The sequence below is a fragment of the Porites lutea genome, chromosome 3 (assembly GCF_958299795.1).
Source record: "Porites lutea chromosome 3, jaPorLute2.1, whole genome shotgun sequence".
Lineage (NCBI taxonomy): Eukaryota > Metazoa > Cnidaria > Anthozoa > Scleractinia > Poritidae > Porites > Porites lutea.
This window is the reverse complement of record NC_133203.1, coordinates 21,228,326-21,241,447: the sequence shown is the minus strand read 5'-3', so window position 1 is coordinate 21,241,447 and position 13,122 is coordinate 21,228,326. Positions and strand designations below refer to the sequence as shown.

The 13,122-nt window shown below is 37.4% G+C and overlaps 3 protein-coding genes across 4 annotated transcripts; 1 reads left to right on the top strand and 2 right to left on the bottom strand.

Moving 5' to 3' along the window:
- Window positions 1-1,739: 1,739 nt before the first annotated feature.
- On the bottom strand, window positions 1,740-2,799 carry LOC140931904 (uncharacterized). The gene is made up of 2 exons (XM_073381603.1): window positions 2,482-2,799; window positions 1,740-2,369 (listed from the first exon to the last, which is right to left on the bottom strand). Exons 1-2 carry the CDS (start codon window positions 2,797-2,799, stop codon window positions 1,740-1,742), a joined length of 948 nt encoding a protein of 315 aa, XP_073237704.1.
- A 1,987-nt stretch (window positions 2,800-4,786) lies between these two features.
- LOC140930674 (uncharacterized) lies at window positions 4,787-8,927 on the bottom strand. 2 transcript variants are annotated; one of them, XM_073380389.1, is made up of 5 exons: window positions 7,747-8,927; window positions 7,165-7,393; window positions 6,767-6,814; window positions 6,472-6,522; window positions 4,787-6,194 (listed from the first exon to the last, which is right to left on the bottom strand). In XM_073380389.1, the coding sequence occupies exons 1-5, from the start codon at window positions 7,797-7,799 to the stop codon at window positions 5,772-5,774; spliced, it is 804 nt and encodes a 267-aa protein (XP_073236490.1). In that variant the 5' UTR covers window positions 7,800-8,927; the 3' UTR covers window positions 4,787-5,771. The 2 variants fall into 2 exon arrangements, with proteins under 2 accessions (XP_073236490.1, XP_073236491.1); XM_073380390.1 differs by lacking the exon at window positions 6,472-6,522.
- Window positions 8,595-12,720, top strand: LOC140930673 (uncharacterized). The gene is made up of 2 exons (XM_073380388.1): window positions 8,595-10,858; window positions 11,646-12,720. Exons 1-2 carry the CDS (start codon window positions 8,729-8,731, stop codon window positions 12,453-12,455), a joined length of 2,940 nt encoding a protein of 979 aa, XP_073236489.1. The 5' UTR covers window positions 8,595-8,728; the 3' UTR covers window positions 12,456-12,720.
- The last annotated feature ends 402 nt before the right edge of the window (window positions 12,721-13,122 follow it).

Genomic DNA, 13,122 nt, shown 5'->3' with positions numbered 1-13,122 from the left:
TGTTTACTGTAGATGAGACCCCCAAAAGTGCTTTTCGAAGGGCAAAACCTTTATTGTAAGCTGCTCGCCTTTTAGCTAACTGATTTGTACCGCTAACTTCAAATTCCCGCTCTTCTGCATTTCTGGATGTATCAAGATAGAAAAACTCATTACTAGCTGTCTTATCAACGTAAGATGGACTGTACTCAAGTAAGTTCTTAATATTAACCACGTGATTCGCGTCATTGCAATCATACACTTTCCTACCATTGAGCTTAATATCAAAATGTTTCAACAGTGAGTACGACCCGTTTACAATACCATTATGATCTGCTACTGCAATGTTGCCTCCATTAGCCAGCAAGACTACTTTAAAATCACGACTGATAAGAGCATTATACCAGTCAAATGGTGTAACCTCACCACTGTTATCAACAACAAACCTATAGCCATCTTTCTTCTGATGAGCATTATTGGAGACAGTTGTATTTAGTGCTGTTTCTAGGTCAAAAATAACATCTTCATATCGTTCAACATAGTTTGGATCTCTAAATGATTTCATATGATAATAGATTACATAAATCTTCTCATCTGACCCCCGGATAATAATTGATTCACCCTCTCATTAATCTCGTAATCGCTTAGCTCTCTTGATTGTGGATTTTCTATTGGTAACGCTGCTACTGGTGTTTTGGTGTTTTTATTCTTTTTGCTTAATAACTGAATAATTTTATCACCGGCCTTCTCGCCAGCATATTCACTGGTCTTAGTAGCAGCTTTCTGAAGGGCCTTTTTAGTTGCCGTTTCAGCAGCCTCTTTCATTGTCTTTCCAAACAACTTTCTACCAATCGTTTTGAAAATATCGGTAACAACACCTTTTCCATAAATATGCTTCTTAACATATCTCCCCGTTTTAACATCATACCGTTTCTTAAATTCTGATTGTCTCATTGTATATTATTAGGTTAGATATTATGCTGGTTTGGATCGCAATATCAATGTCATAAGCCAGTCAATCTTATTTAGTCCAATTGGTCGCCCCAGTGAGTCTGTAATATAAAACCTCATTTGACTGATATTTAGTTGTGAAACTTCATTAAACAATAGTCTTCTGAGTTCAAATGTGAATGGGAAGCTTCTTGTCAAATTGTCAGTTGGAATAACAGCTAACGTATTAGTATTAACACCATTCAATATGTTGTTCGTAATAGCATCGGTATTGATATAAATCATGTCAATGGAATTTGTGATATTAGGTAGATTACCATCCCCATATTCTGTTTTCTTCACAATTTTCTCTGTAAATCCAATTAACTCGCCAAATTTACTATTTCTCAGATCCAGTTGGTAATTGTTGTCGATCTGAATGAGAATCTTATATGTGGACAATACAAATGTTAGATTAATGTAGTGTACATCATCCTTCTTTGCATCAGTAGTTTTATGGCCTTTCTTTTTCATGTACTGATGGAGATAGTCATTTAGGTCTGAATAAGTGTACATCCCATCCACAAATTTGACGGTTTCCCATGATGTTCCACCATCAGGTGAGTATTTTATTTCATTATTTTGATACTGATCTGAAATATTGTGCCAACTGTAAGTCATTGTGGCCTTATCCGAGGCTATTTCATGTGTCATATTACTTTGAAGTTTTAAGACTGGATCAAATTTGCTTATGAAATCTTCTGCTTTATTCTGTCCGATTTTCTGTCTATTAACAGATGATATATGGATTGCTCTTTCTTGCATTTATATTATTAGATTACATATTCCTTCAACAGACTATTAAGCTGGTTGTTATTTAGAACACCTAATTTGTTTAGTGTGTGAGTAATTTTGGAAAATTCATTTTTGACACCATTATTTCCAGCCAATATGGATCCACCTAACAATTCCAATCTGTCCAGTAGGTCAGCTGGGTTATTATAATAAACAACCCCTGAACCGATTTTTTTGTATTTATTACTTGTTCGGTGAATTGGAATATCACTTATTCTGTTCAGGTCATCAAATATCATTTTTGATAATGGTGAATACTTCTTTCTACTATTGAACCGCTTTGTGAGCAGATCAAGGGTATCAAAGTCCACTTGCTTATCATAGACTTTTTTACCATCCTTATGAGCAATTAGTTTAAGCTGGCCATAAAGTTTGGGCACGTCAATGGTTACATTTCCATAAACACCAGTATTAGGGTTAATCTTATAGGCATTTCTCTTTTTTTGTGTATAAATACCCTGACCAACTTTCAATGTTTTTGCGCCTTCTTCTACAATACCAATTCGTTGTCTGTATTTTCTTATGATATCAATTCCTTCAGTATACTCGGCAATTTCATCCTTATTTTTCTTTCTGTTAGCTTTTGTTGTGCTCAAATGGGCTTTTTTCTGGCCCGATTTTACCAGATTTATCTAATATTTGTTTCGCATAATTTGGCTCTTTTAATGTTTGCAAAAAGATGTCAGCCGGTAATCGCAATTGCTGGTTTTGTATGAATGCCAATTCTTCTTGAGTAAATCCTTCATTCATATCACCTATCATTTTGGGTGCCACCTCACCACTTGGGCCTGGTAATGCTAATCTTTGAACTTGCTCAGCATATGGGACAACTTGTTTATTAACATCTTCTCTCAATTTAATGATTTCCTCAATTTCCTTATCAAACTTTTCTGTTACAGGTTTCAGGTCTTTAGCCACCTTTTCATATAAATCTTGATCTCTAGTTTCAACTTCTTTTATAACATTCCTAACAACTTCAGTCATTTTTCCTGCTTCAATTTTAGGAATACTGAGTCCCTTGAATCTTTCAATATCCATTATACTATTGTGTTATATAAAACTTATCTCAACTTATCTGAACTTATCTTGAATTATCTAACATAATATTATATGGAGATTCCAAATTATGATTTCAATGAAGATGAAGATACAAACTTCAAACAACTGTATAAGTATATGCCCAAATCAAATTTTAGGATGCTAATTTGTGGCAACTCAGGGTCGGGTAAAACAAACCTGCTTTATCACGTCCTTATGAAACCATTAGTCTACTATGACCAGATTCATTTATATGGCAAAAGCCTTGAACAGGAAAAGTATTGACACATGATAGAAACAATGAATGATATTAGTAGCCAGGTTGGATATGACATAATGCACTGCAATAATGATGACATTAAACCTGTAAATAGTCTGGAGAGCGATGCCCAGAAAATTGTAATATTTGATGACTTCATTTGTGATAAAAATCAAAAGCCGCTTATCGATTATTTCATTCCAGGCCGGCATAAGAACTGCAGTGTTATTTACCTTTCACAATCATTTTGTAAAACTCCAAAAGATATCAGACTAAACTGCAGTCATTATGTAATTTATGATTTCCCTGGCAGTAATGACAGAAATATGATTTCTAAAGAGTTGAATGTAACAAAGGACCAATACATTAAAGCCACCAAACAATCCTATTCATTCCTGTATGTTGACAAACCAATGAAGACTGTCAAAAGAAACTTTTATGGAAATATCTAATATACTGTTATAGAATGGGAATTTTTAATCAGCAGCCTAATTATAGTCAATCATTTTCAAAAGGAAAACGCAGAATAACTGGCCCTCAAGGACTGCCTGGCCCGCCTGGACCTGCTGGTGCTCAGGGTATTCCTGGCCCGACTGGTGCTCAGGGTGTCCCTGGCCCTACTGGCCGTAAAGGTGCTACTGGTCCCACTGGCCCTAAAGGTGCTACTGGTGCATCAGGCACTGGTTTTAATCTCACATCAGATGGGAATTATGATATGACAAGCAAAAAACTGACAAATATGGCTAAAGGAACTGCTTCCAATGATGCCGTAACTAAAAATCAACAGGATACTAAACTATCACTTTCTGGTGGTTTAATGACCGGCAATTTGGATATGAATAGCAATAGGATTTATAATGTAGCACAACCAGATGGTGATAATCAACCAGCCACAAAAATTTGGTCAGAAAATAAATTCCTGGATAAATCCAGTGGAGTTATGGCTGGACCACTAAAGATGTCCAATAATAAAATTACTCATCTTGCTAATCCCACAGATGATAAGGATGCTATATCCTGTGTTTTCGGTGATGGACGGTATGTTAAAAAAAGTGGAGATACAATGACAGGTGCATTATCAGTTCCAAATTTGAGTAGGAGCCAACCTTATGTACAAAAACGCCACAATGTTTTGAATTATTATAGTTAGGTCAATAATTTTTTTCCACAAAATGGAGGAAGACTTAGTAATGTAGGAGCTACTTCGGTTTTTATTTACAATCTTAAAAGTCCTCCTTCTGAAAGTTCAAGAAGTGATTCTTTTGCCATACCAAGAAGTTATGCCGATACACGCTATTATAGAAAATCTCAAGAAATAAATATGGGAAACAATAACATAACCAGTCTAGCCGACCCATCAGATGCTACTGATGGGGTTAATCTGAGAACACTGAATAAATATAATATAAAGCCATCTGATCACACTAACAGATTTGCATATCTCATGGACCCTACAAATGGTCTTTTACAATGGACTGATTTACTAACTGACAGTATTGCCCTAAACAGCATTGGTGATTTAGAAGCCACATCGGGCAACTATCATTCCTACAATAAAAAGGCGATTTTCGCATCCATTAAGAAGAATTCAGAGGGTGGTTATAAATGGTGATTAGCTATCCAATGCTACCCCCTTCAAAAGGATAAAGAATACACATTGTGTTTGGAAATCCTCACAACAGACACAGGGAATTTTTGGTAATTCCCAATTTGTGAATAAAGTGGGTAATTACAGGGTTTTCATTGTGTTTTCTTTGTGAATTTCCCATTTTGGGAAAATGATACCAAACCCATTCATGGGACAGAAATATCCCAAGTTTTTCCGTGTTGTGGGAATTTATTGCCCCAATATTTTACCAAACATGGGAATTTAATGTCCCAGTATTTTCCGTAACTTGGGTATTGAATGTCCCACTTATTTCACTTGCATGGGTTTTCAATGTCCCAATAAATTCCTTGTCTTGGGATTTTAATGTCCCTGTGATTTCCCTGACATGGGGTTTTAATGTTCCATCATTTTTCCTGGCATGGGAAATTAAGGGGCCATAAATTTCCCTGTTCTGGGTATTTAATTTCCCAGTAACTTCCCGTAATTGTGGTTTTAATGTCACACTTATTTCACCTTCATGGGTTTTCAATGTCCCAATAAATTCCTTTGCTTGGGATTTTAATATCCCTCTGATTTCTCTGGCATGGGGTTTTAATGTTCCATCAATTTTCCTGAAAAGGGAAATTTACGGGATATCAATTTCCCATTAATTTCACTTTCATTGGGATTTAATGTCCCATCATTTTCCCTTACATAGGTTTTAACATCCCAGTTATTTCTCCGATGTGGCTTTTCACTTCCCCTTAAATGGGTTCTCACGTTCCTGGCCATATGCATTCTTTGCCCTTTACCCTAATAATGCTGTAGTTGATCATTCTGCAACAATGCATGGTAACAAGAACTGATTCACATTTATTTTTTATAAACAAGTACATCAATTTTAAATTTCTAATATTATTTTAGCTTGGCCTTCTTATATCTTATAAATGTACATGTCAGAGCCTTCATTTAATGCCCTATGTGTTTTAACAAATACAAAGTGGTCAAAATCATCTAAAAATCACTTTCATCAAACGTTATAAATTTGACAGGTTCAAACAGAAACAAGATTATCAATGTTAGAATCAACACAACTTGGACTGTATTTTTCAAGGCCTCAGCAGTTCAAAAAAAAGAAATTTCTTTGAGTACAATTATATCTTCCTTATTCTTCCCTTCTCCTTTTAATTTGCAATAATTATGGCGTACCAATTTTCTAGCTAATACATTCAGTAGCTCTGTTGGCTTTAAATTAGTTATCATCTTTTGCTGCACAGCAAACTTTTTTTTAAGGACATGCGTAATATCATCTCTCTTTAAAAGTTTACCAATCACACCCTTTACAATGGCTTGGTTCAAAGCCAGGTTTGATTGCCAAGCCTCTTCTTCCACACTTGCAACTTTTGAGTTAGCTTGAGTGGACGGGGGCGATTCATGATCACTTGCACTGTTTTCATCCTCATGGACAGATTCAGTATCACCACCGTCAACAGAACTATCATCTGCGGATGAGCCTGCACTACTTGGAGTCACTTCTCCACTTGCACACTACAAAAAGAAACAGTTAACAAAGAAATGATAAGTGAAGTGTCCCTGTAACTGAACTCTTTGCAGCAACCGTCTTCCAAATCATATCAACAGGTTCTCCCAGTTTTCATGAAATTTTCATGGTTCACATGGAAACGTCTGGCCATGAGGGTTGAACTTCTTTGGATAGCTTTCAGTTCCCAGTTGCTTTTATAAGTGGGCATGAATAGCCAGCACAGATTATCTTGTAACACTTTCCTATATTTTAAACTTAAGGGGTGGCCTATCAGATACATACTTGCTCCACTTTTTGCTTCTTGATTTTCTTCACCACAAACTCCAATTCAGACTGAAATTAATAAAAATTTCAAATACAAATTTGAAAAATACCTAAAAGGTACTTTACACTAAAGCTAGATAAGGGAACTTTATTTGCCCCTGGCACTGGAGATCTTGTCAAGCCTGGGAAAATACTAAGAAAACATTCAGAGGAAAAGCAGACATTGAATTATCTTTTTGGCCATAATCACATGCTTAACGATATGGAACATATTATTCAAAAACAAGTGATAACATTGGTAAGAGATACATACATCTTCCACCTTTTGCCTCTTTCTTTTCTCCTTCAACTCAGTTTCAGTCTGAAATTGTATAGATAAAACAGGGTCTGTTGGTCATGCTGTTTCACTTGATATGTTTTAGTTATGTCATTAAAGCAATATTACAAAACAATCTAACTCATGAAAGGAAATTCAAATTAACTGTAAACTTACACAAGGGAATAAGAGAAGCAAGTACAATTTAAAACCCCCGTGGCAAGCTCAAAATTAAACTCAAACATGAGTAAGTCTTTTTTTACAGTTAAACTTATTATCTTTAATTTGCTTTGACAACAGTTCAGTTCTCACATTACCTACTGTTAACGAAAAGAAAACATATTGACACTCTAGTCAATCTGCATCTGTGTACTGAAAAAATAAATGTAACAAACCTTGCAGGGTGTTTGAGTTTTTTTATTCTTTTGGTAACGGCGTTGTTCACTGAAGTAAGTCTGAATGTGTCTCGCAATACCGTCTTCACCAAAATGGATTTCGGGTATCCCACATTCAGGAGTAATTTCTGTAGCGAATTCTGCCAACTGTTTTTTTGTTTCTGGTGAGTTGAACTTTGGCAAACTCTTTCCCCATCTTTGTGTTGCACGTACACCAATCCTCTTTCTCCTGAATTTGTAAATAAAATATGGGATAAATGTGCCTTTTAGATAGATAAGAAGTTCCATGAACTACGAATAACACTGAATTTTTACCAAACTGTGTTGTTTCGATGTTAAAAGGTTATTTGGGTACCCCTTTAAAAGTTCGCATTTTTCGCACTGTTTTCGCCTTGTTCGCACCCAGAAATAATGGTCTGGATAACTTTCCTAGAAGGCTGTGAGGATGCGTGCAAAATGGTGAAAACTTGAAAATCTACGAGTTCAATGGAGGAGGAAAACTTGCTTCAAGAAATTTAATGTAAGTTAGTTGCTGATTATCAGGTTATAATATAGAAACAACCCAGATAATGCATAACTTACTTGACCAAATAAAGCTGTCTCATTTCTGGCGACATAGATGACATGTCCGCCATTGTTGGCTTGTAAGCAGGCACTGCTGGGCAAGATGGCCGCTTGTGGAAATGTCTGCCATGTGTTACTTGGAATTCTTTCTTAAAACGCACAGCTTTACCGTAGGTGAAACCTAATTTCGCAAAAATAGGGGCGTCGGCTTCTCTTTCCGCTAAGTCGGTAATTAATTGCCAGTCACTGATTTCTTCTTCTGTAACAGTGAAACGAGAACACAATCAAACTTAACTTGTAATAAGCTCGGCTTCCAATTCATAATAAAATCATGTAATACAAATAACCCACTGCAAAAGCAGAGACAACAGCTAATGAATCAGTTCTTACTTTCTAGAGCCACGAGAATCGCTTCTCCAAATAGGGAGCGTACTTTAGCAATAGCTTTTTCGTAGTCATCAGGGGAACAACTTTGAAGACTGCCATCTCCAAGATTATCTTCCTTCTCGCTCACCAACTCGCTTGCCATCACCGCTTTCATTCGCACGAAGGGAGTGGAGAAAGAGGGCGAATCTATGTGTTGGCGCGCGTAAATACTGAACTGTCGTCATCTGTCGAGTGTTTTGATTGGTCACTGTTTCCTGCCTTTTTCGCTCTATCATTCTAACGTTTCTTATTGGTCCAAGATGAAAAAACGCGGAGCTCTGGGAACTAGAAGGTTGTTGAAAAAATGGCGGCCAAGCGAGAATGTTGCTAGAAGATGGATTCTGAGGCTGTTCACACCTGGACTAGAGGAGAAGTTTCCTCTTGTAATTGTTCTGAAAAAACGTACAGACATGTGCACTGCAGATGCTTGCGTTGTAAGGGAAAGGCAACGACAAGAAGCATAGAATTGCGACATTGGTCAGAGGCTCGATTATAAGATGCAGGTTCTACGGGCACTGTTGAGTTTAATTTCCACTCAGGTGGAGGATCGGACACAAATGGTCCTGAAGAAGGAATGGACATCGGCGAAGAAAGGACTGACTTGCTGGAGGTACTGGAAATGGATGAAAATCCTGATGTTGAGAGTGATTTAGTTGAAAAAGACGCGTCGAACAACTGCAGTACTGAGAATGTAAACCCTTTGAAGAAACTTGTTGTCAAGGCTGTACTTGAGGCACTGAGTATTATGGACAATTCCGGAGCCTCGATAAAGACATTTGAAGATATCCTTGCATATGGGAAAGCAATGCTTTTGGAATCAATTTCAAGTGAGATTGATGTTGATATTCTCTTGGCATTGTGGCCAAAAGACTGGAAAGCTGTCCAATTACTTCTCGAGGAACAAGGTTATTCAGATGCCAAAGAATTTTACATTTGTATCTGTAGAGAAGAGAAAGAGGTGCGGAGATGCGGAAAGACAAGTGTTAAGTATAACTACAGTCGCAGTTGGAGTGTCATGAGCAGCAAAGATGAACTATGCCCTCATTGTGGCAACGGTGGTTACATTAAATATTACTATCTTGGGTTAAGTAGCAAGGTTAAAAACTGGTTCAAGACAAAAAGTATGTGCAGAAAAATGCTGAGTCATTGGAAGGAGAAAGAACACTGGCTTGGAAGGTCTTCAAGCTGGCCCCTCAAAAAGGAGTTCTGGGATGGCCAAAGATGGGTAGACCTGCAGTGGTTTTTTGACCCTAACCAGACGTGGCTTCTTCCTGGAAGATGTGGCAGTTGTAAAGCTGTGATTTCAGCGGAAAGTATTGCCAGTTGTGAAAAGGCTGAAAGTGGATTGTCTTATGTAAAGTGCCCAGAATGTATGGAGACAGTCCCTTGTGAAGTGAAAACTGCAAATGGTTCTCCTCTAAATGTAGCCCTAGTGGGTCACTGGGTTGCTTGGCAGCCTTTCAAAACAGGACTTAGGAGCTGTGGCTCAATTGAAATTTCAATTGCTAATATGTGTAAAGAAGATCGCACGCATGTTGAGGAAGTCTATGTCGTGGGATTTGTGCCATGCACGTCTGTTCCCAATAATGTGCCTGAAGCTTATGATCCATTTCTGGAACCACTTATGCATGACCTCTGTAAAGGTTTCATTGATGGGTTTGAAGTAACATATCCCCCTGGCGTTACCATAGCTGACTATGAACCACGTGAAGTGGAAACTGTGAGAGTTTTGTTGCTTTGTTGGACAGCAGACCATCCAGGTCAATGTGAGTTTGGAAAATTTTTAAATCAAGGCAAATGTGGCTGTAGGAGATGCAAGGTTACTGGGCAGCAAAGTGAATACTGTAATCGCTATTACTATGGAAACAATCTTTATCACTGCCGTTATCCATGGGCAAGGAGAAACATTCAACATGAACTTGATAATCTATATGATGTTGACAATGAAACCCGAAAAAGTGTGAGGAAAACTCTGTCCTCTGAGATAGGTTTCACTGGAACAAGTGTTTTTCATAGATACCTGTATCCACTTTACGGATTTGACATTTTGCAACATATGGTGATTGATGTTTTTCACACAGTTTTATTGAATCTATGCAAAAACCAAACACAGAGGATGTTAGAACTTGAATTGATTGACATAACTTACCTTGATGAAAAACTGAAGAGTTTTCCATGGACAAATGAGCTTAAAAATGGAAGAATTCCAGTTGCTGTTGGAAAGGAAGGTAAAGGTTTAAACTACTGGAAAGCTGAGGGCTTTCAGAAATTTTTCTTTCCAATGCTGGAATGCATTGTAGAAGGAAAGATGGAAAACTTGACAGAACTTGAAATTGTGTGCTCTGTGTCAAGGTTTGTTGAACTACACTTCACAAGTGGGCGAGATGGATGGAGTGATGAAATGATCGAGATGCACAGAAAGCTGGCCCAAAGAATCAATGTAAAAATTGAGGAAACACAAGGACTTGACATGTGTACAGTGTCAGTGCACAATATGCTGCACATCCATGAAGATATAATTAACTTTTCTGCAACAGATAACTATTGGTGCGCTGTTTTCGAAAGGGCCGTTAAAGACTACATCAAAAGGTCCAACAATTGTAAGGGTGTAGAAGCAACGTTTGCTAAAGCTGAAGCCCGTAGAGAGTTTCTGAAAAGTCTGGAAGAAGATGATAGTCAACTACAAGAAAGTAATACAAGTCAGGTGAGGTGACTTAATGTACAGCAATAAAATTCAGTGAGTGTGATCACAAAGTTTGAGTTAATATAATTATTTAATACTTTTAATCAATCAAAATAAGAATTATAATAATTGTAGTAATAATTTGCTTAGATGTGCTAAATCCATTAATAATCCAGACAGAGCACTTTGCAAATTGATTGTAAGATACGTGTACTTGGTACATTTTTACAGGTAAAAGTGATGACCAGCAAAAATATATATTCATTTCATGTGGTTTTGCCAATCAGCTAGTTTTGCGAGGCAAGTGAATTAAGCCCCCAAGGCACTGAGCAGAGGGAGTTACTCTTGAAGCATCAGATCAGAACAGGGGCATAGCTACCTAACAGTAACACACATGCACCTGGACATATTGAAGATAACATGGAAAATACAGCAAGCTTGTCAGCTTAATTCATGATAATTATGTGGTCAAAACACCTCATTAAACAACAAAGATTATTATTACCTACATCTAGTTGTCATTTCATACCAAGTAAGAACCTCATTTGCTTGCAACCTAACCTCACCATATAGCTAGAATTAATAACCACAGCTGAAAAATATTTGGGGCTTTAAGGGAGAAGGAGGGAAGATCTGAAAAATCCAGGCTACACTATGCATATAGAATGTACAACTATATCAAAATTGCAACTGAAGATTTTCTGCTTAGATTGCCAGTACTGTTACTATTTCTAATTTTAAGGTTTTATTGTTTTTCATAAGGGGACCTTTAGGTGTCAAATTTAATTTGAATCTCTTCTACTGATAGGGTGTCGTGCGCTCTGTGGAGATGGCTAGAGCAATATGCCGCAAGGATGGACAGCATTCCCTGTTACTTGGTTCATCAAAGAGAGTTTGTCAGTTGACCAGAGACGATCACATCAAGATTGCAGCTGCTCTGTCACTTTCTCCAACTGAAATATCAGCTGTTCCCACAATAACAAAGAAATGTTTTTTGATCAATGTCGGCCTTGAAGGTGTGGTGCTATCAAGCAAGGATAGTATCATTGTCACTTTTGAAGGCAGTGATGAAGTGGTATCTGTTCACCATTTTTTGTCTGTTAGACATGAGGGAGGAAATTGTCTGTTGCTTGGGGAGGGCAGTGTAAAACCATTTTTGAGAGATGGCAGTGGGCTCATTGCAGTGAACTTTTGGAATGGTTTCCCTAAAGTAGAAATGCAACCTGACAGTAGAACAGTCTTCTTTTCCACTGAAAATATTTCAAGAAAAGTTATGCTCTATGATTGTGGGAACAATACAGCCACTGTTGTTGATTACATGAGAAAACTGAGGAGCCTTCCTTATGAACTCATTGTTCCAGTTTACCCAGAGAAAGATGACATGTTGCTCATTCAAGGAGAGCTTCCTGGGGATATCTGGTATGGCAAAGCTCTAAATATTGATTGGGAAAGACTTGTGGTTGACATAGTGTTCTTTGTAGAGAAGCATCACCATCCTGGTAGATATAAACGAGAGACACTCGGAAGAACAGCTGTTAACAAAGTGTCTTTGGATTCAGTAACTGGAGTTGCACAGGGCCAGTGGATCAGTACAAACTGTTGGCAGAAGAATATCTGATCATGTCTCAAAATGCCTGAAAACAATTGTTAGAAATGCAGACACTACACTGAGTGTGTATTTAGAAGATCTGAGAGTAAAGTTCTGACTCTACAGGTATGACAGCTACAATCCCAGACAAAAGTTAAGTTGGGAAGGTTTTGCAACTTAACAGTAGTCCATTTTCACTTGTAAAAAAGAGAGTTTTCTCTTTTGCTAAATACCCCCAGTCCCCCCTATTCAATGTTGGGATATAACAGAACAATTATTACATGCTCAAACATAAACTTTTTGCTCAACATGGGGCAGGGTCGGAGGGGGGTGGAGGGGGGAGTGGGGAGGAAAGAAAAAAAAGGGGTTAAAAGTAGCAGCCTTCCCAACAGTTTTGATGATGATTGTAGTACGTGTACTGATGAAATATCTGTATCCAAACATTTTACTCCAAAAATCTTGATAGCTAATTTTAGATATGTTCAATCTCAAGATACTGGAAATCCAAATGACTGCCTCATATTTCTTTTGCTTGAGAATGTTAGAGTTCATTGAAGCAGTCCCATATATTTAGTCATGGCTAGGTTATTACAATCTTGCCTAAGAGCTATTAACCTAAAATTCGTTAATTAAGATAGCTAGCTGTCAGGAGAAATGTGGTATGTCTTGGGTTTGGGTCATGGCATCAATAATGTCT

Excerpts from the sequence above, each read along its gene's own strand:
- LOC140931904 (XM_073381603.1), bottom strand. The coding sequence starts at position 2,799 with ATGGATATTGAAAGATTCAAGGGACTCAGTATTCCTAAAATTGAAGCA. Across the intron at positions 2,370-2,481 it reads GATTTACTCAAGAAGAATTG|AAAAAAGCCCATTTGAGCAC; the intron begins GCATTCATACAA and ends AAATCGGGCCAG.
- LOC140930674 (XM_073380389.1), bottom strand. The coding sequence starts at position 7,799 with ATGGCGGACATGTCATCTATGTCGCCAGAAATGAGACAGCTTTATTTG. Across the intron at positions 6,815-7,164 it reads AAACTCAAACACCCTGCAAG|ACTGAAACTGAGTTGAAGGA; the intron begins GTTTGTTACATT and ends ATACAATTTCAG. Across the intron at positions 6,523-6,766 it reads AGAGGCAAAAGGTGGAAGAT|TCTGAATTGGAGTTTGTGGT; the intron begins GTATGTATCTCT and ends TATTAATTTCAG.
- LOC140930673 (XM_073380388.1), top strand. The coding sequence starts at position 8,729 with ATGGACATCGGCGAAGAAAGGACTGACTTGCTGGAGGTACTGGAAATG. Across the intron at positions 10,859-11,645 it reads AAGAAAGTAATACAAGTCAG|GGTGTCGTGCGCTCTGTGGA; the intron begins GTGAGGTGACTT and ends TTCTACTGATAG.